The sequence below is a fragment of the Hydra viridissima genome, unplaced genomic scaffold (assembly GCF_058129835.1).
Source record: "Hydra viridissima isolate aposymbiotic clone 2 unplaced genomic scaffold, HvirCarnegie_v1 scaffold_2, whole genome shotgun sequence".
In the NCBI taxonomy this organism is placed as follows: domain Eukaryota; kingdom Metazoa; phylum Cnidaria; class Hydrozoa; order Anthoathecata; family Hydridae; genus Hydra; species Hydra viridissima.
The window spans coordinates 8693431-8720526 of NW_028324301.1; the positions used below are offsets into that span (position 1 = coordinate 8693431).

General features: G+C 26.9%; 2 protein-coding genes and 1 long non-coding RNA gene across 12 annotated transcripts; 1 reads left to right on the forward strand and 2 right to left on the reverse strand.

The window, feature by feature from the left end:
* Positions 1-1943: 1943 nt before the first annotated feature.
* LOC145184664 (histone-lysine N-methyltransferase SETD7-like) lies at positions 1944-12957 on the reverse strand. 10 transcript variants are annotated; one of them, XR_016450371.1, is made up of 14 exons: positions 12836-12952; positions 11976-12068; positions 11622-11664; positions 11343-11419; positions 11206-11253; positions 8894-8970; positions 8597-8704; positions 8193-8277; positions 7614-7695; positions 6683-6781; positions 6498-6542; positions 6133-6186; positions 2334-2437; positions 1944-2234 (listed from the first exon to the last, which is right to left on the reverse strand). XR_016450371.1 is itself a non-coding variant. In XM_090080735.1 (14 exons), exons 1-14 carry the CDS (start codon positions 12894-12896, stop codon positions 2060-2062), a joined length of 1125 nt encoding a protein of 374 aa, XP_089936861.1. In that variant the 5' UTR covers positions 12897-12952; the 3' UTR covers positions 1962-2059. The 10 variants fall into 10 exon arrangements, 7 of the variants coding, with proteins under 7 accessions (XP_089936861.1, XP_089936863.1, XP_089936864.1 ...); XM_090080735.1 differs by having other exon boundaries at positions 1962-2234; positions 6709-6781; XM_090080737.1 differs by having other exon boundaries at positions 1962-2234; positions 6709-6781; positions 12744-12933.
* Positions 6459-23846, forward strand: LOC149891778 (uncharacterized). Its single transcript, XR_016450373.1, has 3 exons — positions 6459-6550; positions 6693-6875; positions 22193-23846. It is a non-coding gene; the product is annotated as an uncharacterized LOC149891778 (long non-coding RNA).
* Positions 13398-25421, reverse strand: LOC145184642 (U3 small nucleolar RNA-associated protein 18 homolog). The gene is made up of 14 exons (XM_090080734.1): positions 25187-25421; positions 22738-23032; positions 22299-22375; positions 19628-19726; positions 18839-18930; positions 17345-17532; positions 16964-17135; positions 16593-16693; positions 16418-16508; positions 16117-16240; positions 15769-15891; positions 15022-15070; positions 14737-14876; positions 13398-13535 (listed from the first exon to the last, which is right to left on the reverse strand). The coding sequence occupies exons 2-14, from the start codon at positions 23020-23022 to the stop codon at positions 13511-13513; spliced, it is 1566 nt and encodes a 521-aa protein (XP_089936860.1). The 5' UTR covers positions 23023-23032; positions 25187-25421; the 3' UTR covers positions 13398-13510.
* Between the last annotated feature and the right edge of the window lie 1675 nt (positions 25422-27096).

Below are 27096 nucleotides of genomic sequence, written 5' to 3' on the forward strand. Positions count from 1 at the left end.
CATTAGTTGGATGTTTAACGGAGGTTATAAGTTGTAATCGTTAAATTTGAAGATTCCTCCGTAGCATCACGTTTCCTAGGTTTTTACAACAATTTTTGGTACATTTTAACGCAAAACTGGTGAATCCGCACGCACGCAATTAATGTTTAATGTTCACCCTATTGGTTCACTAAGTTTCTCATTACGTTGAAAAAAGTTGTCAGTGACACTCGGTTTGAAAATATTTTCCGTTTCGCATATGCAGTTTACCGCATGTGCGGAAACTGTATATGCGGAATCGCATTCACCGCACCAAATTGATGCCGTGCGCAGACCTTTACAATGAACATCTAAATGGAGTTGAGGGGTTTTTCGAATAATTTTTCTGACTAGTCTGATCAATATAACAGCTTTGCAAAACTCTTCATCACTGATCTGAATTTTGATATTTACTTTTTATTTAACTTTTTATTAAGTTTTTGTATTTATATCTTATATCATTCTATTATTTCTAAATAATGTAAAAAAAAAAAACTTCATAAATTTTCATAATCTTTAAAACAAAGTAGTTAGATTGTGTGATAGTAGGCTTTTTTTATAACACCCTTGCCAAGATTTTTCCAATTTATTTCAAATGTAACTGCATATAAAACCTGGTTTGATGAAGCTAATTTATTAAAACACATTCTCAAAGTGGAAATTATTTCATCTCTATTTTAAAAAGCAGGATTGTTTGAAATAAGAAATTCACACTTTGTTACAACAATAGATGCGTAGAAGTTAGAACTTGGAATACATTTCATAAAGAACGATGTGTCCTAAAGAGATTGTGAAGAAGCTGCTCTTGGGCACTCAAGCTGCACTTACAAAAGTGCTGCTTGGGTGTGTTTCCAATTGTCTTGAGTGATCGAAGAGTAACGCGAGCCCTTTTATCGAGATATTAAAAAAATGGAAGAACATTACAGAGAAAATTTTTTTTCATCACAAAATCCTCAAGTGAAAAGCAAAAACAAATGGTATATTTAAATTCAGGACTCAAAAATGTTCACTAGAAAAGTTTTAAGAAGTAATTAGAGCCCAGACCTCTTCATGTTAAAGTCTCTAGTGTGAGTTTACACTAGTTTATATATCTAGTGCACACTTACACGCTCGCAGTTGTGCCTGTTTTTGGAAAACTGTACAGCGCATAGATGTTGCTTCAGTTTGCGCATCAAAGTTGCTTAAATACCAGTTTGAAAATGTACAAGTTACATGTTTGCGTTAGACTTGTTTGCTGAAAACCAGACGACCTACAAATAATACTCATCTGCTACCATTTCAAATTCTAATTTTTGACAAATTTAGACACCTTTAAGTATGCAAAATATGCGTTGCCAAGTTAAGCACAAATCGACTATGTAATAAAAAAAGAGCAAAGAGATGTTTTTGCTAATATTTCGATATATCGCGAGGTTAGAATTATTTTGTTCTATCTCCAATTTTAAATGTTGAAAGTTTTTTATTTTATTTTTGAAAGTAAAAATTACTTAAAATTTTAGCTTAATTTTCGAAGAAATAATAACTTATGCTTTATATAATCTATGCTTAAACAAATTATTTAGAAAAAATTTTAAAAAGAAAAGCGTATTTTAAAAGTAATCATTACTTACTAAAATTAATAACTCATTTTCTCCCAACTTTTAAAATGGGAGATAGAACAAAATAATTCTAACATCGCGATATGTTAACAAAACCATCTCTTCTGCTCTTTTGTCTAACTTTTAGAGATATTTATTTTAGCGATAGTTATTTAACATCCCCGGTATAACCGTTTACAGATTTTCATTAAAACAACTGATACTTAAGACTTCTAAAAATTTGCTGGACAGTCATTGACAGTTACCAAGACAACTTTAAAAAAGGATCCTGTGAGCCTCCATTGTCCGGAATTGTATGTTAACAGCAAATATATGTGAAGAAAAGGGTTTAAATTTAGAGAAAAACAAAATTTTTTCCAAGGTTTAGAAAAAAGATAATTTTTACATAAGATCGTGATTACAAATTATTGTTTTACACAATTTACGTCGATGAATATACTTTTCTATACATTTCTGTCGTTATTCAGATGCTCAGATAATGCCTTTTGATACCACAGAGGTGCATCAGTCTCAAGTTTTAAATGGTCATAACCGTATTCTACTAATAACTCAATTCCTGGCTGAACAAAAGCGATTGTGCGAATACATTTGATCAATCCAAATCTTGGATGGTTAAATCTACAAAATAACTTTACCAATTTACGATGTAGTCACGATGAAATAATATGAAAAAATCAAGTCGATTATAAAACGTTTGTTTTCTCACACTTCTTTTACCTATCATACATGCAATTAGGATTAAAGGAGTGGTTTGCTTTATGCCCAAGAGACGCCTTATAGAATCTCAAATCGCTCCAAGGTTTCGGTACGTCGATCACAATCTGAAAAAAAATTTTACTCTTAAAACAACGTAATACTCGCTTAAAATTCACATCCTCATTTTATAAGCAATTACGTATATTGTACAACAAGGCTGTTAAGAGATGAAAAAATGAGATGATTTTTTTTTTGCAACTCTTAACAGCTTTGTTGTACAATATACGTAATTTTACATTTCTCAACAGCCTTGCTGTGCAAAGCGAAGATACAAATACTACACGGTCGTTCAAACTCTGTTAATAAGCGACAGGTTATTGTGCGCAAGCGCAGTTGGATTATGAAAATTTTAGAACTTTCAAAATGGCTATGGACCTTCGTTACAGAATGAATTTTTACTTAGCGACCAATTTTTCATTACTTATCACGTTTTTTAAAATCGTCAACGTTGATAACCAGCTTTCAGACTGTTAGTAATGTCTCGGTAACTTAATTTTGTTAAGAAGTAAGTAAAATGGAAGGGGAATATTATTTTATGATTGAAGAGGATCTACCTAAAAAAACTTTTTCTTTGATTTGTTTACAAATTTGGAAGTCTTTTTACACTTTTTTTGAGCGATAAAACTTAAAAGTTTTTCTACTTTTACTTATATCAATCTTTTAATTTTTTATTACTTATAAAAAATCTTAGCACTCAATTTTTTTTCTTGTTCAAAATTTACATCTAACCATTGTCCTAAATTGATAACATTTTGTTTATATCGTTTGTGAAATAAAAATTGTCCTTATGTAAAAAACTTGACTAAATGTTTTTAATAATTTTAAATAAAATTATTAAAAACATTTAGTCAAGTTTAAAACAAGAACTATCCAAAAAGTTTTATTATTTTTAGATGAAAATCCATTACAAAAATTTGAATCTTATTTACAGGGTCTGTGGATATTTGGTTGGGAAAAAAAGTATCCTATTGGAATAAACCAAAAAAATAACATTGAACTATGTATTCCATGTCATGTTGTCAGATTTAGAGAATGTACACTCATCTAAAAATTTTCAAAACGCTATGATACCATAAATAATATGATCAAAAGAATGAAATCAACAACACTTCTTTTAAATATCAACTGGAAAACTCATTGTGATAAATGCTATTGTTATCAGCAGTTAGAAAAACTCAGTAAAAGTTTAAATGTTACTAAATCACTAAAACAAAAATAAAAACGCTTATTGGTTGCCCTGGTATTGGTAAAAAAGTGTGGTCATCTTCCATGATTGCTACCATTAAAAAAAGCATTGTGACAGCACATGACTTGGAAATAGATATTGAAGAACTAAAAAAAGAAATCAATCCTCATTTACAACTTTACCAGTGTATTTTTTATGGTAAAATACCAAAACAACCAGCAACTCTAAAAAAATGTTAACAATTATTTTGTTTTTTTTGTCTTGTGGAAAATATAAAGGTTAACCAACTCAATGAAACATTATGTCCAAAATATAAACAGCTTATTTTACATGAAGATTTGATTTCCAGTATTAAAACAAATTCTCTTTTAATTATGTTGACTATTGCATGTATATATAAAAAAAAGTTTAATTCAATCAAAGAATATGATTTAGATATTAATCATAAGTGCATCTGTCTTGATAAATCGTTAATATTACCACAATCAGCCCCATAGTTATCATCATCAATATTCTCATTTGCATCTAATTTAGCTTCATCGTCATCATCATCTTCATCATCTTCATATATCATTTATTCATCAACAACATTTCTAATTTTAACAAACCAATAGCAGAAAACTCCTTACTCTTCCAGGTTTTTTTACAATCTGCCCTTCCTTTTGCTTCATATTATTGAACAATTTCTATGTATTGATGCAATGTTTCATCAGCTGTTTGGCAACTTTTCACCGGTCCACTATATATATATATATATATATATATATATATATATATATATATATATATATATATATATATATATATATATATATATATATATAAATAGGTAATAGATAAAATTTTGGCTTATATTTTTTGTGTTAAAAGATAAACTTGTTTTATCATGTTTATATATACAAATATATTTTGGAAATGTTTGAAAAACATTCTTGTATTTTAAAAATATAATGAAAGTTCTGGTATCATATCAAACATTTAAAAAAAAAAAAAAAAAAGGCTAATCACATAATTCAGTGAAAAATGTTGAAAGTGTTAAAGAAAAAATTAACGACTCTGTTTAGAGCACATTTTTAATCTAATTTGACCAAAATTGTGACTCAAAGAAACTTCAAGCTAATTTTAAAAAAATTTAATCTTTAAAGTTGATCAGTAAAAAGTTGCCATACAGCTGAAAACATGGCATCAATATATGTCCTTGATCCTAAAATAGCACACAAATTTTAATTGTAATAACAAACAATTAATAAACCAATTATGAATACAAAGCAAAAGTAAATAAACCTGTAAGAGTAAGGAGTGAGAAGAGAAGTAATATAAATTAAAAAAAAAACACCTGAAAAACTAAACAAATCTTGCTATTGTCACACCAAAAACCTGGCTGTTTTAAACGTATGAAGAGTTTTATTTTAATAAACTTCAGAAAATTTGATTTATATTAAAAGATTGATATAGAAATTTGTTCTTTATTCATTATTATTCGTTAAAAAAAAAGGAAAAACCAAACACTAACGCTTGATAATGACTTTTTTTGTCTAAATAAAGTATCCACCTATAGTGGTTGTAAATGGGCTCACTCCACTTTAAATTTGGTCGCTATTGCTCTAATACACTGATCTCAAAATATAACTGGATAGCTTATTGAATTGCCTAAGCAAACGAATAGCAATCAAACCTAATTCAGAAGGTAAAAAATATCAAAATGTAAAAGAAAAAATATATGTATGTATGTATGTATGTATGTATGTATGTATGTATGTATGTATGTATGTATGTATGTATGTATGTATGTAGGTATGTATGTATGTATTTATGTGTGTACATACATACATACATACATACATACATACATACATACATACATACATACATACATACATACATACATACATACATACATACATACATACATACATATATATATATATATATATATATATATATATATATATATATATATATATATATATATATATATATATATATATATATATATATATATAGCTGTGTGGGTGTTTGTATGTTTATTTACAAGAAGAAAAAATTGAGTGCTAAGATCTGATAAAAGTGTTAAATACTATAAAAACTCATCTGAATTAAAAAAAAAAAATTTAATTTCTACGCTCAGAAAATTAGATAATATGTTTTTAGAAGTGTAAACAAATCAGCATATTCAAGAATGTTAATTTACTTACAAAAGCGCAACTTTAAACTTTTTGATATAAACTTTATCTTATTTGAATCATTTTCTTATGCAACTGAGATATACTTATTATGATTTTAGTTTTAGAAAGAGTTTAAAATGTTGATTTATATGGAAACATTTATAAATAATCAGTCAACTAAATAAAAAAATTTGTTGCTACGGACCGTAGCCATTATTAAAATTTGTCTTTTTTAAAGTTACTACTGCGCTTGCGTATAATAACTTGTCACCTCTGAACGACCATGACTACGAAAGAGTAAAAATTGGCTAATCAAATCCTTAAGTAGCCTCTCACCCCCTCCCAAAACCCCCCTCCCCAAAAAAAAAAAAATTTTTAAATAAAAAATTTAGCATTTTAAAAATCAGACTTTTTCATCCAAAGAAATTGTATTATCATTGTATATCCAGTCTCGCTCATCAACCTGAAATTCACCAAAGATAATAATCAGTTAAATCCTTTTAAAATAAAAATAATAGCACATGGCAAGTAGATAAACTAATACTCTATTAACGATTTTAACTTTAAACAATTTCGAGTAACGACTGTTTTCACGTCTATTATTTACAAATTACTACCCTTAGGTTGTATCGAACTTTTAATTTATTTAAACGTAAAGTTTCTAATTTAATTCCATTTAACGAATTTCTAATTTTTCACAATTCCACTATATATATATTCATTTCCAATTATTGTTAACAAAAAAATCTTTTATTTATACTATTTAGATGTTACCTCTTGATGAGTCAGCCTTACACCATTGTAAAAAGACATTACTTCCTACAAAAGTAAGTTTCTAAGAAATGAAAATACACAAACTAAAAATAAAATTAAATTTTATATACAAAATTCCAGATCACCGTGTTTCAAATTTTAAAAGCAGCAAGTTTAAAAATATTAAATATTTCAAAAAAGATTACTTTTTTTTAGATCATAACAAACTCACACCAGGTTTAGCATGAACACAGGAAAACAAACCCTCTCCAGCATCTTTAATAGAAGATTTTTTAACTTCAACTCTGCAAAAGAAAATAAACCACAAGTTAAACATTAATGCACATCAAAACAACCATATTTTTGGATAGACAATATTTCCAACATTACAAACTCCTGGTAAATCTTGCAATGGTATTTAGCTTTACATTTACTAACATAAATGTTTTCATGGTAGCTCTTCAACTTTACTTTTCTAATTAGTTACACATAGAAATTTTTCATGCAGGAGTTCAACAACATTTTAAAAGATTCATTTCTAACAAACTAGTAACTTTATCTGAAAAGGAATGATAACAATTCTTCTGGATTACACTTCCACATTTTATTTACATTTTTTACTAACTGCTACTTTACTTTTGTTTCTTTGTTCGCTTCTGAGTTTACTACTTGCTCAATAAACAACTTCATTAGAAGAAAAATTTTAAGGAATGTTAAAAATTCTAAATACCATACTTTGGCTTTAAAAAAAATATAACTACTAATGAAAATTTTGATATGCATAAGTAATTTGTATGTATGATATTTGTATGTATGTATGTCTTAATATTTTCCCTAAATTTTTACAGAAAACTTTTAAACTTTCTTGTAAAAATGGAAAAGATTTTTGTTTTTTTTATTCATGAAACTTAGAAAAACAAATTTTTATTTTGAGGGTTTTCACCTAGAGGTGATCCACTGTGTTGCTGTTAAAAGATAATTTACTATAAAATATAGTCCTTACAATATACTACTAGCTTAAGACTTGTCTTTTAAAAGTAGACTTTATAGTTTATTGAAAAAATTCAGAGGTTATCACTACACAAATATATGAAATTTTCAAAGAAATTACTGGAAAAAAAAAAAAATTTCATTTACCTTGAACTTTCAAAAATGTCTTCTTCCAGAGGATTTTTTGAAATAATTACATTAGTGGATATGTCCCTTGTTATTTGTTGACCTAAAAAAAAATTTTAAAATAACTGTTGTATTTAAAATACAATTTTTTTAATAAAGTATTAAAAGATATTATAAAGTAGAATATTTCAACGTTTATCGGATAATTTATTGCCAGTATTTTTACTGTATTCTATATATTTTGAAATAATTTAACTGCTGACATTTTAATAAATTTAATCAATTTTATTTTCTTATGTAAAGATGAGTAATATTTCAATGTTTCTTTTTGTTTCTTTGTAAAATATTTCTTCAGGTTTCCCTATTGCAATATAGTGTTTCTTAATCTTGAAAAAATATACTTTAAAAAAGTAATAACACAATTCATGAAAATTAATCACTCACTATATTTTTATGAAGAAAATGATTTTTGAACTGACAACCAATTTTTTTTTTTTACTTATGAAAAAAAAAAAAAAAAACTAACAAAAATTATACCACAAAAAAGAACCAACATAATCTATACTGATGTATACCTCAAAAAAGCAGATGGCTGTATACCTTTAATTTTTTTGTATGAAAACGGATTATTATTATCTCCAAGACCACCATAAACTGCAGGATAAGCACAAACTAATTCCCCATCCTAATAAATAAACATTAAATTTATTAAACATAAACCATTAAAACTTAAAAAAAAAAAAAAACTCAATATTGGTTTTTATTATATCAAAAAATCCTGACAGTAATGTAAAAATGACAATTATAATGACACTTTAATATTACTTCATTTTATTCACAAGTAAAGGTAAAAAAATATAAAATTGAATAAAGTAAAGTGGCAAAGAGAGAGTACATATCACTTTAAGTTCAATAAAACCTTAGTAAATAAAACTTATTCCAAATACCACAACATACTAAAATACAAATTACTCTAAAACTACACAAAATGCCCCTTCAAATACCTCAAAATGCCCCTTCAAAAATGTTTTATTGTCAGGGTAAGCATATACAATATTCCGGCCACTCAACTTTCCATACTTATTTACTTTTCCAAATAATGATCCACCAAACTAAGACACACACACAAGAAAAAAACAAAAAAAAAAAAAACACTCAAAAATTAAAGTGTTATTTAGAAATTTACTTTTGATGCTGAAACTGTTTATGCAAACATAAAACTAATTACAAAAAACAAACATTTTAAAGCACTCTTATGTAAAGACTTAAATAGTAAACCATAGGAGGAAACAAAAATAAACCTCTAAATAAAAGTGACATATTCCTGAACGCATATTGTTGATATAACTTCCTTTAAATGTCAACTGGCCAGATGCACCTATTACCAGTATTAAAAAAAAATAATAATTTTTTTGGCTTACTTCTGTAGATAGCTTTTTTATTCATACCTTGTAGCAGATTCTCAATGTTGGCAAGAATACAAATGGCCAGATCATATTAAAAATCAAGAGGAAGCAGATGGCTTATATGAAGATTTTACTAAAAACATCAGTCATTACTTCTATCTTCAAAAAAAAGATTAAGATCCCTGACTTGTATCATACAGTGAATTGCACCTATAAAAATTGTGCACACACTTGTTAGATCTTTATGAAGTTTTGTAAATTACCTATAAAAATACCTTTTACCTTATGTCAAATTGAAGGCATAAACATAAAAATAAAAAAGCAGAAAATGAAAGTTGATACAAGATAACAAGAACAGCAAAAAAGAAAGAAAGAAAAAAAAAAAAACAAAAACAAAAAAAAACAGAAAAACTGTTAAGGAAAAAGGGCAACATTTTGGAGCAATAAGCTTCTGCTCACTTGGACAAAAATATTTTTTGTTTCCTACAGTTGAACTCAAGAAGATCATTTTTGGACATCCAAAATCTGAAAATTCCTTAATTAAATAAAAATACATGATATAGATGTAAATGCCTGCTAATGTAAAAATTATAGGCTTTGAAAGATTTCATATCTTTGAGAGAAAATTTGTTGTAATAATCAATAGTGATGCAAACACTCAATTAAATGTCTGGCATTAGTATTAAGCCAACTTTCGATGTGTCTAAAAACTAAAACAACTAAAAGAACAACAACTTGAATCTTTGAAAGGAAAAAGTTTAAAAAAATTTAAATATTAATTTTTAAATGAGTTATTACAACTATTTATAAAATAATTGAGACAAGGATATGATAAGAAACAGTTTTGTTATAGTTATTTTTATGTGAGGTCAGTCTTTTGTCCTGCCAGTTCTCTGAGCCAACTTCAAAAACAAAGATATGTGACAGGACATGATGAGTGGCAAAATTTGTCAGTAAATTAAAAACTATATAAAAAAGTCAATTTTATTCAGAAATTTACCATTTGAAATTTATAAGACAGTAAAACATCAATTATTTTTAAGTTACAAAAAAGAAAAAAAAAATTATTTGACACCATAACAACAAATGCGCTAAAGTCTTTTCTTCACACACTCAGCCTATTGTACAACATTCAAATCCTTTTTACTGATGCACAAAATTATTTTTGCTTTTCAAACTCTCAAGATCTTTTTTCTTTCAAATTTCCCATAAATATTTAATTGGTAGTACCTTTATGATTTATGTTTTTGGCACAAAACTGATGCTTTGGCTCTTGAAATACTCATAGACTTGCTGAGCGTAGCCAGATTTTGCCGAGTCTGCCCACAACACACAGCTATTGGTAGAATAGTGCTTCTTAATAAAATGGCTCCAAAAAACATTCTAAATAGACATTTTGACTCACAGCTAATCCACTCAGAACAAAAAATAAATGCAAGACTCCAGTGGGCAAAATGCATAGATACAAGTAATTTTTTTAGAATTTCAACTGAAAATTAAACTTAACATTAGTGTGTTGTTTGGTATGTTGTTTTTGTAATTGGAGTAAAAATGTTTGTTTCCACACTGATAAGAATGAGACAACCTAAAGCAGGATTCATCATCTAGAAGGAAATTAATATCTCAACAATTCTCAAGGAGCTTCTTACACTTTGTTCAGGCTGCTCTTTTCTGTAGTTTACACTTTGTTCAGGCTGCTCTTTTCTGTAGTTTGAACAACAAAGATCTCTTAGATTTTTTGTAACATCTAATATTACAAAAAATCTAAAAAATCTAAAAAAACTTTATTTTTAAAATAGCGCTTTATTAAAGAATGTAACCAAATGATCTGGTGGAACAAACCAGAACAATGATTGAATATTTTTTAATCTTCGTTGTTATCTTTGGTCTCTATTTTTAACCAGTCTACCCTTTCCAGATTTCCTCTTAAGAATACCATTTTCTCTTAGAATCTTAATAAAACAGACCTTTTCTTGTATCCCATTGCAACAAAATGGTAACAAATTTGCTTGTTAGATAAATGCAATTTATTTTGATAAAACTTGTCTTTAATGTTATTGAACTTTGCCATTGTAAAATGAAACAATTTTGAAAGATATTTTTTTTTTTTTTGTAGCTTGTGTACATTGAAGTTGTTATTTATTTGACTCACTTTCTAAAAACGAATCTCAAATCCAAATCAACAATAAAATGTAAAAATCACTTACTAAATTCCTCACAACAGCCATTCAACATACCTTCAGAATATGTACCAACTAAAAACCATGGTTTAATAAAATTTTATTAAGATTCATAAGCAATTTTCTGGAAAAAAATAAAAAATAAAAAAAATGAAAAAATTAACCCATAGTGGAACCATCATCATAAGTGTACACACCAACTCCACTTAAACAATCATCTTTAAACATTCCTGATAAAGAGCTACAAATAAGTAAGAGGATTAATTCAAACAAATCTTCTACTCATTGTACATTATATACTTTTTCTTTTTACATTTTTTATCAAAAATGCTTATAAATAATATCTCAGTCTTCACTTTTTAATATTTTCTATCTAAAATGAGTTTTTTAAAATAAATCATGAGGGAATTTAAAAAAATAAAATACAGAATGAAATAATTTACCTTCCATCAGAAAAGTAAAAGCAACCTCTTCCTTCTTTAAGACCTGTTTAAAAAAATGTATTTGAGTGATATCCAACAGTGGTACTTGTTGGAAAAGCAGTTCAGAAAAAAACATTTTTTTAAAGTTACGCTTTTAAATATTTCAATTCTCAAACTGTTTTTTAGCATATGGTCAAACTCTTTCTAATTTTCATAAAATAACTTTTAGAAAATCTTAAACTCTTTTATAATGAAATTATTTAAAAATGATAATTATCATTTTTTAATTATGTTGATTTTCTTTCAGACAGCTTTTACAGAAATTGTTTGTAGAAAACATGGTTCATTTTATTCATCTTTATATTAGATTCATACCATACTTAAATTTGCCATGAAATTTTACGCTCTTTGTAGAATCCAAATAAAGTGTTCCTCTACCATGTCGTTGACCATCTTGACTATATTCTCCTTAAATATATATTAAATGACAACATTTTATTTAAAAAATTCTTATAAATATGAACAATTTGTTCATTTTATTTGAACATTTACATATAAATATGAACATTTTGTTTAGGTAAAATATTATGAATATTGAGCAAATATTAAAACAATAACAGCAGGATACTTTTTAAGTTGTATCCATGCTTTTTATTTGAAAATGTTCCTAATTATCATAACATATTTATCAAAAATTTATACATGTTAAAAGTTTAATTATCAATTTAGATATATAAAAAGCATGGCTTCTTGAATTTTGATTGAAGAGATAATACAAATTGTTATTTTATTTGACAAATTTGGTCTTCCATTTTGTAAATGGAAAATGTGCAGGAACCCAAGATGGAACACCTTCCCATTATTCCTGTCAAGTAAGAAGCTCACTTGATTGAAATCTTCCTTAATGATGGATAGGCAGATGAAGTTCAATTGAGTGGCCTGCTTGTTCTTCTGAACTTGAAGAATGTTATATAGAAGAACAGATCCTTTACAGTTTGTGAACTTTGTTAGAGAATTGAAGCATGTGTAAGCAAGTTGAAAAGCCATACATTATTTTTTTGTCTTGATAAATGTACTACTAAATAAAACTATAAAAAACATTCTTTATTATTTGTTAAAATATTTTAAATCAAAAGCACATACACAACTTATGAAACACCTTGTAATAAAGCAGTAGATAGACCTTTTTTACTTATCCACTAACAACTTAGCGGTTAGAAATATTAGAAAAACACCTTCATAGAATTCTTCATCATCTTCATTTGTATCGCTTTGAACTAATTCATTTACAACCATTTAGAGTTTTATTAATATCTTTTTAAGTTTCTAAATAAAGTTATTTTTATTAAATTGCATTATTAGTTGCAAGGAAAACTTTAATTATCAATTTATGCAAATTTGAAGTACTTTACATGTCACTGCCATTCATTTTTAAATCAATATAATTATGTATAAAGTGGCAAGTAAAACTACTGTAACATTTTTAAAATGATTACAAAATGTTTGATTTTTCAAAGAGTAGATTTAAAGAGAGTCAGAAATATAGTTCAACATGTAACTTAAAGAAGTTAATTTTTAGATAAGCCATATAAAGAACAACTTATAAAAAAATCTTACTGCCATTAGGAATAATAGAAATATAGGATGTTTTAATTGTTAAAGTAAACACCCAAAAAAAGTTATTATAAAGATCTGCAGGATAAAATAAGAATAATTTTATCAAAAATAATGCCAAAATATAGAAAAGTATTTTTCAGTGGTGCTTTTCTAAGAACTGTAAGCAAAACAACAAACCACTTCAGTGAAGATTTACTCTATCATAATATTTGTTTATACACATTATTCAGGATTGTTTATTCAGCATTGCTTCTAACAAATTGTTCCGGTTAATACCACAACATTGAAACTTTTCAAGAATCTGGAAAACTCTTTAGTCTAAAGAAACATAGTGTTAAGCATAAACTATGCAAACCTCCTCAAATCTTTTTATTCATTAGTGAGATTATTATATTGAGCTCTATACAGTTAAAAATTACTACTTTTTATTTAAGCTAATGTCAATTATAAATATTTTCATGTTAATGATAATAAAAGTTAAAAAGTTTTTTGAAAAATATTTAGACACTTAAAACTTATTTTCCTGATAATGGCACACTATTATTACTTGAGCAAGTATGAAAGTATGTAAAAAACAGTTTTGAAATTAAATTGACTCAAAAATTGTGCTCCAGAAAGAAGCACTTTTTTATTGCTTCCTTGCAGCAAAATATCTTTCATTTTCTTTGTCAGTGATGCCAATTATAATTGAGTTAGTGACTCATCCAGGTTTGAAAAGAATCACAGTAGAATTTGGAACTTAGCACCTTCATTTTAAACAAATTGTATGTCATATTAATGCAAGAAGAAAATGCCAATAGTGATTGACGTTAATGTAAAAAAGTTAAGTAATTAAAAAGAAATTATTCTTAATGTACATTTGAGAGCAACTTGGTGCTTTGCATGTCAATGAAGGCTTTAGCCTTACTATTGTTTACTATTTACTTATCATAATTTTACAATTAAAAGACTTTGATTTCTGTTATTTAAATAATCAATCAAAACATTTTTGCCCAATCACCATGTTCTCTAAATATCATATATTCCATAAATGGTCATAAATAGAAACTTATGTAGTTTACTTTGTAATAGAAAGAGTAGTGAATTTACTTTAGCAAACTATAACAATCAATATAGACATTTTTTTATTTGCATTTGTGTTTGTATCAACAGCAATGTTAATAAACATTTTAAAATCATTTCCCATTTATATTTTAAATATTATATTATTAACTTTTTTATGAGATGTATGCAATAAAAAAATTGAAAAGAGTTTTTTTTAGTTTCACAATATTTTCACAGACCAAAAGAACATGAGCCTGCAAAATCACTTTAGAATGATAAGTTGCTAAATGCTTCCAATAAATATAACTAAACTGTCATTATTTACATTTTTCTTAACTTTAAATAATAATTTTTTAAATACCTTACCACAATAAAATGTCAAACTAAGGAAATTTAATAATACTCATGTTTAAAAACTATTCAGATACCATTATAATATATCAGTTTAGAAGTACAGCAAAAAGTAACTAAAAACCTGAATAAAAGAGCTTTTCCCTTTTCATTTCCAATTCCAAAGTATCCAGATAGTGGGGAAAAATCTATACAACTGATTCTTCCTAGTGTCTGCTTCTGAATTGGCCAGTTAGAAAATGTTGTTAACGAAGGCAGATGAACCTAAAATTAACCTTGTGATTATTCATAATTCATTGTGATTAAAAGTAAAAATAAAAAAGAGAAAATATAGAATTAAAACTCCCAAAAAAGTTTTAAAAAACCTACCATTTCGGGTTTCTAGATTGAGCTGATGAAAAAAACCTACCATTCTAAGTGCATTTCTAGATTGAGCTGATGAAAAAGCCAGAATCTCACTATAAAAAAATATTTTTTATACAACTTTTATGAAAAATAATTTTTTTTAATACAAGTTATATAAATCATAACATCACAATTGCTTAATGAAATTAAAATACTTGGAAATATCAAATCTCTAAACCTCAAACTTTATTCTACTTAACTAACCATTTGCTACACCTACTTTCTACATTACATATCCTTGTAGAATGATGAAAATAACATATTAAAGATAGCTGAGATCACTTTAATTATATTTCTAGCCAAAAACACAAAAACTATATTTGCCACCTTTCACCTAAATATTTTTCTGTCCAGTTTTTTCCAGCCAGTGTGGAGACCATGCAGTAGAATTTTTAGATTCTTTTACCTAACTAAATTGTAAGTTAGTGGATTTCCTCAACTTTCTAACTATAACTTGATATTAGTTAAATTTGTTTCATCCAATGTTTTTCCACTCATCTTTTTTTTTTTTTTTTTTTTTACCTTCAAGTAAAAAATGAACAAAATGCAACTTTTCTGTCCATACTTCACTTTGCTTTTAACTAAAATGGGAGCAACCAAGGAAGCTATCAAAGATTTTAGTTTTACTTTATGTAGAAATGTCTATACTTATGATTAAAATTAAACATAAATTTTACAATAACTGACAAATAAAATGGCAGGATACTGTGACTATTTTTCAACTGAATATGTAATACTTTGTTATTCCTACCTGGTTGGATTAAATAATGTATGATCAATTCGTGTTGTGAGATTCATTAAGGTTTTCAACGGAGCAGGGTTCTTCACAATAGAGCAAGCACCACTATATACATTTACAACTCCTGCATTTGAACTAAATAAATTTAAAAACAAAAAAAAGGTCTGACAAGTTTTAGTTTAAATTAAATGTGCATACCTTATTTAAGTAAATTTTAAAATTTCTTTAATTGGAGGCTTATAAACAGTAAAATACTATAACTTGATCAAGTTCATAGATTTGATCCAGGAGGTATAAAAAGGAAGGCATATTTGGAGGGTATCAGAGCATAATTTTAATCCTGGAGGTATAAAAACTCACCCAACAGCAACAAATTCACCATTGTTAGACACAGATAAACTTGTGCTTCTTACAGAGCCATCATCAATAAATCTGTGTTGACATCTGCGGCTTTTCAAGTCCCACAAATAAACCTCACCATCTCCTAAAAAAGTGTATACTATTTTTAGAAATTATATACTTTTAGAGATTTTATAATTTTAGATATTTTTAGCGTAAAAATATTTTTAGAAAACTGAGTAAAAGCATGAGATTATAAAACTATAGTATTAACTAAACTATAGTATTTTAATTAATTAGTCAAGTTTGACCGCAGACATACTTCCAGTTGTATAAAGTTTTGACGAATCTGATGAAAATGCAGCTGAATGAATCCTCCCATTCATCTTAAGACTGTACATATACTGACTGGTCTAAAACAAAAGTTTAAAAGATATAAGGTATTAAACTTTACAACTTTGAAATTTGAATATTAAAATTATAGCAATAAATTTAACCTTGGAAGAAACTAGATTAATGTATCCACTTTCCCCAAGAAAAGCAATTATTTCACCATCTTGGGAAACTTCAAAGTTCTCTAAACTCATATCTTCACAACCTATTGTACATTTTCAAATTAAACAACTTTCGGAAAATATTAATTTTATATTTCATAGAATTAGCACAAAGAAGCAACAACAAAAATTTCTGATAAAAAATGACCAGTTATTAAACATAAACATAACTAAATATTATAAACACATTTTGCTGCTCATGTCACATTAATTTGGTTTTTATAAGAATCCAAAATTAAAGCTCAATTCAAAATTAAAGTGAGAATGTATTTAATTTTGCATGGTAACACTTTATGATAAATAATCTAGTAAACCTTTCAATCCAGGAATCTTCAAAACCTGGCCACCATTTAAATCATAAGTGTAAAAATATTTTCTTCGAGAAGTAAGAACAATTTTATTTCCATTACATGTAAAATGTGCATAATGTATAGGAAAATCTTCCATAAATAAACTTTGCAAGGAAGAGTTTTCTTCACCATCAACCTATATTTATTAAATAATATTTTTAATATTTAAATGTGAGATAATAATCACTTTTTTAAGTTATATGATTAATTAAACCATACAAACAAGTGTAAGTAGCAAATTTGATAAAATATTGTATTTTATTGAGATATCACTGTAATTTACATAAGGAAAAAAAAAATTAATATATATATTTGTAAACCAGAAAATCTTCAGAGGAAATATACCTGAAACATATTTAATCTTTTGTTTAGCGAAGATGTAAAAGCTATTTTAGCAGTCGGATGGAATTGTAAAGCTGTTATACAGGCATTTGATGGTTGTGATGCATTAAGATCTTTTACACGTGCAATACTAATAACACCTTTTGAGAGCCTCTCTGACTTTTCTGATAACTTTCGATTTGATTTTAATACTTAAGAAGAAAATATTTAACAAAAATATTATTAAAAACATTAAACTTGATATTAAATGGTTGCTAATAATTTTTACAATACTTTTCTAGCTCATTAGAAAGTGTTTAACCACCTCACTGTGTAATACAAATAAACTTTCACCTCTTTTTGAAAGCACAGTATGTCCTAAGGTAAAGTAAATTGGCTAGGTATCCAGAGGAATTAAAAAATACACACTTGAATTCTATTAGAAATACTATGTATGCTGAGAAAGATGAGCAGCTAAAACAACTTATGCCTTTTAGTTAAAACAACTGTTCTAATGTCCTAAAATACTCATAAGCTTTAGCTTGATTAACAACCATTACTATTTTCATATTCAACACTTTATCTTACTTTGAATTTAAAGAGATCAGTTTCAGACTATCTTTAATGTTTTACTTTGAATTTATACTTTATAATTTATACTCTTTATAATTTATACTCTTTATAATTTACACTCTTTGAATCATTATCATAAAATCATCTTTTACATTTATATAAAATTTAAAAGAATGATTAATGTTATCTTGTGAATTTCTAACTCAAAGCGCACAAATTATAACTATGCATTAAATTAGTCTAATTAAAGACTAAATGAATATATTAAAGTAAAATGTACTTTTTTGAGTTCTTAAGAACTCAGAGTTAGTTTTATACTAAGTTTAAACAACTGCTTAAAAAATAAATTTTTTTACCAAATATCGATTTGCTAAATAGTTTTTTAGCTAATTGCTATTTGGTAAAATTTTAACTTTAAATATAAGATAATTAAAGACTAAACTCTTAAAATATCTTATAGAAACTTCAGAAAAAAGGTATTTAAATTCTATTACATTTCATTTATTAGTTTGCATATTTTTAGTTTTTAACAAAACATATAATAGTAATAAATATGTTAATGAAATTACTTAAACATGGTTTAACAAAAGTCTTCATTATTGATTTAAACTCCATGGTTTTTCTGATTAACTATATTTGCTTGACAAAATTTTTTCAAAAAAGTATCAATCTTTGAATCAACTCAAGTGTACACATTTCTGTAAGTTAAGGCTGCTCTAGTTAATTCCAGTGTACGCATCACGTAGTTAAAAAAAGGAGTGTTTAATTAAGAGCTTTTAAATAAGATGGTCTGAAGTTAACTGTAACTGTTTTATCAAAATGAAATAAGTTTTTATATTCAACACACTTCTTTTTTTTTAATTGTTTTTATTCATATATATTTAGAATGCATGTCAATTACTCTAATTTTCATAGATAAATTTAAAAATGAATATAGTAACCTACAATAATCATCTTCATCAGATTCTTCATTTTCAGATTTCTGTTCTGTTTCATTAATGTCAGCCCAAGCAGGAACAGGCTGCACCTTCTCAAACCTAAAATTTAAATTTCAAGTATGAATATAAAATATTCTTTTTTTTTTCCCAAACACTTGAAAAGCTCAACTTCATTAAATCACATTTCATCAAACACCCTTGTATGTTTTTACATGTCTCTACTTATTGCATAGAAAGCAACTATTTTCCTCTTAGGTTCAACTTAAATTCACTAATTTTCAAAGTGGTGCAAGTCCAACCTAATGCATTTTTACTAAACTAAATTTGTAATTAGAAATGTACTAAACTATAGTTATCATGTTTCAAATTGGATTGTATTAAAAAAACTAATGCTAATTCATTAAATTTTTTGAATCCATATTATATTTTATACAGGTATGGAAGGTGCTTTATTACATTCATGATCCATTTAACATGATTATTGGAATTTAATTAACCGCTTTAGTATATTGTTTGAAAGGACTAAAATGATCCTCATTTAGAAGTGCTTAGAGAAAAAGCCATCCAAAAAATGTTTAATAGTAATTAAAAAAAGAATGTAAAGCATACATGCTTATAGAAATTTTGTAGGAAATGTTTTTCAGAAAAGAGTATATATTAGATTTAAAATTATCATATAACTTTACCAGTTAATATCTTCATTTAACTAAAAATAGAAGATCGTCAATATTTAAAAACTATTTAGATCTTGAGATTGTTATTTATATCTAATGACAATGAAAAAAAAAATGTTTACTGTGCTTTGAGCTGATCTTGATACTTAGTTCCATTTTTCAGATCATCATTTTCAAAATGCTGAAGTTGTTTCAATGACTTTTTTGATTGCAAATTGAGACTGAAACATTTAATATACAATAAAAAAAAAAAAAAATGTAAACAATACAGGGATGCAAATATACAACAATACAATAAAGTTTTTGTTAATTAAGTTTTTAAAATCCTTAATAAAATCTAAATGTAATATAGAATAAATATTGAAAGAAAATTGAAAAGATTAAAGGTAAGAGTTCTGGAGAGGAGGAAACACCAATAGACAATATACATAAAAGTGAAGTCTAAACTCTAAAAATGAATTTTGTATGTATATGAGGGTTATGACTTTTTAAACTTTTGTGAAATGCTTTATTTCCTGTGTCATAAATCAATAAACTTTTGCTCAAAGATAATGAAAACAAGTTTTATTCTGCTTTTGTTTTTAAGAAGGTCACACACAACACTATATTTCTAAAATGGTATATAAATAATAGTTGCAAGCGGTATAAGTATGGCTTTCTGCATTCTTCTAGAACCTCCTGCAAATTTCTGGAATGCTCTGGATGTTTTTAGAAATCTCTGGAATTCTCAAGCACTTTATAGAATCTTCTAGAAGTTTATGGAAATTACAAGATTTATAGTATATAAGCTGTCTGATAGAGAAATGTTATTAAAAATCATTATTGTTTTTGAGAAATAAATCTAATTTTTTTTTTTTTATTAATGTCATATCAGAAAAGTGCTTCCACAACTAAAAGAAATAAGATTTGAACAAAGAATCTTGTACAATTTCATGAGTCACATAGGAAAAAAAAAACTATTCCAATTGAATAAAAATCATTGGAAAATAACAGCAGGATACAACTCAAAGTCCAAGTTGTTGGTTGCTGATTGTTCCTGGAGGAATCCATCAAAAGTAGACACAAACACATAAAGCAAATTGAGAAAGAAGTAACAAGCTTATAGAAAAAGAAACTAAATTTTCCAACTTAATCAATTCAAATCATATATGCAAAAATGGATCAAGTACTGAAGACCTATATAAATGTGTAAAAAAAAAAAAAAAGACACATTGAATGCAGTTTTTGAAATCGCAAAAAAAGATGGTGAATGGCCACAATTTATTTTAAAGAACTACAATTTATTGGTTCTCAACACTATGCCCTTGACCCAGTTCTTCGTGTAGTAATGGATGAAGAACTTGAAGGAAACAACATGTCACCAAATATCGAATATCCTTTTATTCTAGAACTTGTAAAGAACTACAAACAGCTCAGGATGAATTTCAAGAATGGTAAAGAGGTGATTACTGAAACAGCAGGATGGGGAAATAAAATTTCTATTTCATTTAATTTGAATTTTCTGGTTTTATTGAGAAATCTGGATTATTCCCTAAAGTGATGTTTAAAAAAATACCAAACTTAAGTAATGCAAGATGGAATTCCCAAGCAACACAAGCTCATTTGGTATTCATACTTCTTCCATGCATGAGAAATGAATTTACAAACTTGATGTTTGTAAATTCATTTCTCATGCATAATCAGACTATTGGTTTACTGATCAAATGTACAATGCAGATGATTATCAGAAGCTATGTAGAAGTTTGCAGGTGCACAAGAAAACTTTAAACTCAGTGAAAAAATTTGGAGTCAGGAACCATTAAGACTGGAAATACCCAGAACAAATCAATCTGCAAAATGGGCAATTAAATATCTTAAAGAATTTTTCAACATCTGTAAAAAAAAAAAAAAAAAAAAAAAAAAGAGAACCTTCAGCTTATATTCATTTTGTTAGGTTTTTTTACTTTGGGTAAAATGATATTTACAAGGCAAAAAAAAAAAAAAAATTCTGTTATGCAAGAGGTTAAGTAAATTGGTTAATTATGATAAAAAATTCCTTTAAAATGTCATATAATAATAAGGTAATGACATAATATTGTATACTTATATCGTGGATAATTTTTATTTTGTTTTTCAGTGCACACATATTTAAGACTACATTCAGTATACATGTTTCTTACCAGTTTCTCAAACTTTTTATCATAAAAAAGTTAAACTTGATACTACCCTGGCAACATTTAAAATTACGAGAGATGTGAACAAAAGGCCTGTAAATGAATTTTAGGTTTTGTCAAAACATCTTGGGTCAAAACAAGAGTTTAAGTCATGTCAGACAAGATTAATTTCAAGAACCTAATGAAGATGGAAAAAAAGTATTCAATCTTGAGTAGAAACAAATACATGGGAACAGCATAAGCCAAAGAGTTTAGGGTTTTTTTTTTACTTTATCTTTGAAAAAGCTGTTTTGGGTTGGTTGCACAGATTTGAATAACCAGATTAGGAGGGATAAGTGCTCAGATAATTTTTGGAAGATCAGAAAGGGGTAAGACACCTCATTTTGGAATTGAAAGACGGAAAATTCTGCAAGAAGATGGGTTTATTATACAATTGTATTAAAATATAGTATGTATAATATACATTACATGTATTATATACGTACAAACTATGTGTGTATACATATTGTATATATTAAAACAAATAACTTTTAGGTTTCTGAAAGTATGAGGAAGAGGACAAGATCACTAGATGAGCCTGTGGAGATTGATGCCACATCAGAACTAGAACTTAGTTCCACTAACAGTAAAGAAAACTTACCAAACCTCTTTATCATCTTCATCAACCCATGCAGGTTTTAATTCTTTACTTTTGTTTAATTGAATAGGAAAATTTTCCTTAAGAAAAATGATAAGGGTATTGAAGTAAATTTATAATTCTTCAAATATATTAAGATAAAATTGAATACAGTGCTATTTTTTTACTTTTATCATTATTTTTTGCATGCAAATTTTTAAAATTAATTTTGAATTTTTTAGCTACAGATTAATAAACATTGTATAACTTTATTTTAAGATTTTGGAAAAAATAAAAATGAAAAATTAAAGAAAAATTAACTATAGTTTAATTTCAATCAGTATTATACTATATTGTATCATTCATAGCTGATAATTACCTGAAAATAATTTAGGTAAAATATTTGTTAAATGTAAAAATCTCTTATTTGGTAAAATTGAACACAATTTTTTATTAATTATACCTCAAATTTATCATTTAAACAGGATTCATTGGGTTTGGTACTAATAGTAAATTCCAATAAATCTGAATTCCCTTCATTGTCACTTAAAACTGCAGCACTATTTACAAAGTTTGTTTCAATAAGCTTTTCCTTTTTTTCACCAAAAAGAAACAGCTCAAGTTCTTTTTCTTCATTGTCAGAGTCATGACTGCTTTTTTCTGGCCTGATCCTGGATTTTTTCTCCAACGGTAATATAGCAGACACTTCACTTTTTTCTTTAATGGCATAACCAGATCTTTTCCGCATTTTCTGACAGCTTAAATTATATAATAGCTTTAAATAAAAAATTTATAACAAGAACTTTACAATAGGCAATTAATTGCATTTACAGTTAGATTTATCAATATATATAACAATACACGCAGGATTTAAAGGAGATAACTTAGTTTAGGTGATAAATTAACTCTTGGTAACTACATAAAATACAGTTTCTATGTAGTTTAAATATTAAAAAAACTGAACTCTGCAAAACCTGATTTTAAAATTGTTAAACAGATTAACTTGTTTAACAGATTAACAAGCAAAACAGGTAACAATCAAAAATCAATGCAAAGTGATATGTTTTAATATGGGAATTTTAAATAGAATGTTTTGAGAGATTTATAATCTAGTTTAGATCTTTGCAGATTTTTTGCCTAATTCCATTACACCTTAAGCAAATTCATCAATGGATTTGTCTTTTCTTTTTTTCTTTTGATGACAGAATAATAGCTTCTTAACCTTTGGTAAACAGTAGAAAGAGTTGCTGCAGACCATTTACCTTTTGCAAAACAAATCTACTGTTTAAACTTTTTCTCTTTAGTTTCATTAGTTTTGTTGCAAACAAAATTTTGAACAATAGAAACAATTTAAAGTAAATTACCTCTAAATTTTAAACTACTAAACAAATTTTGAATTACTACTTTATTTAAAATGTATACTCTACTTCTCATGACATAATATAATTGCTTAACATGCTTATGGATACTTAGCTATATCCATAAGCATGTTAAGCAATTATATTATGTTATGAGAAGTAAATTTGGTAAATCTGTATTTACAAAGTATAAACTAAAGGAAAATAAAATAAAGGAAAGGGAAATTAAAATACAGTTCTTTTTATAAATTTCTTCGTTAAACATTTGGTTAGAAATTTGGAAAACAATAAAAGCTATTTGATGAATCTGGCCCCATAAATGAACCAGATCAGTGTCTTGTTTCTTTCTATATCTACTTGTTTTTGTAATTTTAAAGTTTACTGTTAGAAATTGATGGCATTTGTATGGTAGATAACTGTTTGTACTTTAGATTAATTTTGAATGCTTTCTTTATTTTTATTGAAGCATTTTGCAACTTTAAAAAAATTTACAAAAAGTACACGGCTGATAATTACTGTAAAGGAAAAAGGTAACATTTTTTTCATGACATATTAATTAAATTACATATAATCAATTAAATTACATCAGTGTTCAGTTAGGAAGTCTTCTGCATTAAGAACATCTTGACAATTAGAGTGGAAGCAGAAGAGGTTGTTTAATAAAACAATCCTAAACTAAAATTTGTTACTGTCAAGCAAAATTAGAAGCTTTTTTATGGAAAATGGCTAAAAATAGCTGAAAATGACTTATATCTTTCTTAAATAAAGTGTTAGAACTACTACTTTTACAACAACTTAATAACTGTGACAAATATATTGGCTAATAAAAATTACAAAGACTTCTTGATCACACTTCAAGGAGTTAATTTTTCACTGTTTAATAAATGTTTTGATCTTTAGGCAGCACTGGGTACAGTGTATAGAAAGCTGGATATGATAAAGGATCTGCAATTTATTGCAAAAAAAATCTACTTTACATTAATGATTCCAATTCATATCATGATTAATAAAAGATAAATTTTTAAAATAAGATATTGTCATCCCTTTATTTATTTAAAAAATATTTGCATAGATTTTTAAACATGAATGTAACATAATAAAAAGCAAGTTTATTGTTTAAATTTAAGTCAGCGGATGACAGAAAACAACTTTCGTTATTTATGACTAGATTTTTATATGTGGAAACTTCTGCACAAGCATGCTTAATTTGTGATTAAAACCAACCAAAATGAGTGACTTTGTTTTTTAAAAAATAAACGATGCCAATATTAATTGGTCTTTTTTGACAAGCATCATTCTTCATGTTTGAATTAATTTATTTAAACTCATTTCACTAATATAGAAACAATTATAAATAAGGAAATGATAAGACTAGTAAAAAAGATAAGGAAGTTCAATGAAAAGATCTTTTTCTTCAAGTGCTGCTTAGTAGATATCAAATTAATAAAACTAACTTCAATAAATATTGTACAGCAAAAGTTCTAGTAAAACAAAATGGCTAATATGATTCTTATAAAAATATAAAAGAAAGTAATGGGAGAAAAAATATATAACCTTACTAGCGTGTTAGGATTTGGTAATCAGAATATAAATGTTCATCATTTGTAACCACAGGACATACAAAAAATATTTGTTTGAGCCTTAATACACGTCCATACCACGAGGAGTTTTCGTAAACAAAACATGGTGGCAATTAAACCGGTGAAATAGGCAAGACATTTGTATGAGCTCGCTTTACCCAAATAAATTTATAAGACAAAGAAAACCATGGACCCTTAAAATAAAGACCGCCGCACAGTGGTGCGAAATCCCGATTTCATGGCCAAAAGTCAAATTTTTCAGTTTTAAATTTTCGTCTTTTTACGTTCAGATCTTGTTTACAGATAGTCCTAGAACAAAATTCCGAACAGGGTAGGTATATACCTGCTCTAGGCTGGCCTGGACATCAGTTGACATATAACCTCAGTTCGGTACGCACTAGTGGAAACGTCGAAAAATTCTTGCCTGTTTTAAAGTGCTGTTAAACTGAAGAAACTATTTCAATTGGAATTCGGCAAAATGGAATCACTTTCTGGAGGCATGTAGAATAGATGCACTGTTATTGCTAATTTTAATTTTTTTAATATTTAAATCGCGCGACAAGTAAACATAAAAAATTGTAAATTTTTTATCTGAAATCGATTTTCTAATGTCGTTTTAAAAATTTAACCGCGGTTATCCACCTTCTTTCGACAAGGAACTGATAGTGTTTATAAAAAAACTGGCTGCCATTGAGTGTCATTTTAATAGTGAGACTATATTTTATGGAGGAATGCGTGGTGCGACATTATTCTATTAACATAGATTAATGTCTGAAAATGGTCATGGAAATTAGTGAATTAACATTATTTAATGGCACTAATTACATTTTAATACAATAATTTATTATTTTAAATATATGCTTTACAAGTTACTTCTCGTTCCGTTTTATGATAATCTCAAAATTTTATAAAATAGTCCTCAAAGAACTCTCAGCCGTTATAACTGTTTTTTTTTACAGAGTCTTCCAAATTTTCAAATATGGAATTGTCAAGAAAAGATATATTCTTTAAGGTGAAAGACAGTTTAAAAAATGAATATAAATTTATCATAGATGTTTTGACAGATGCAATTTTCAAAAAAACGGAACATGTGATACAAGTAGGTGAGGATGAAATGTCATTATCACGGTTATTTGTAAATTTTCGATCGAGATGGAGAGCAGCAGGAAGATGGGAAGATTTTTTTCTGAAAAAAAATGAAGAATGATTGAAGGGCACAGTACAATTTTCAAAATTATCCAATACTGAATGCACAACACTTTAAAAGATTGTGAAGAATGATAATAAAAAAGGAACATGTGGGCGACCTTCGTAATCCTTTGCTTCATCTAGTGATAGATCAAAGAGGCGAAAGACTAAAGAACTATGTTCTACTCTTTCTACAGAAGAATTGGCATATGCTGCTCAAATGAGTTTAAGGACTTCTGGTCAAGTATATGTTGCTCAAGTTGTTAAAGATGTCACGTTAACAACCCCTCTCGAGCATCAGGAAATTGCCCCAGAGACCGGCAAAATCTCTACATCAAGAAGCTTTACAATTAGTAAAACAACCTGAAGTCACCAGACAAGATTCAAGGAACGATTCCGATTTAGATACAAGTAGTTCAAAATCAGATTCCGAATCGAATGATTCGAACATTGATGAATATGACATACATGTTTTTGTTACTAGGATTAAATAAACAATTTTTTTACATATATGTGACTTAATCTTTTACCAATTTAAAAAAATAATAAAACTAAAATTACAAATTTCTGTTTTTTTATTAAAAGTGTAAATTTGGAAATAATTTTACAATGTTTTTTCTCTAATTTAACTCCTGAATCATAAGCAATGACCTCGAAAACCAAACAACATTAGATTTTATATTTTCAACGTATGAA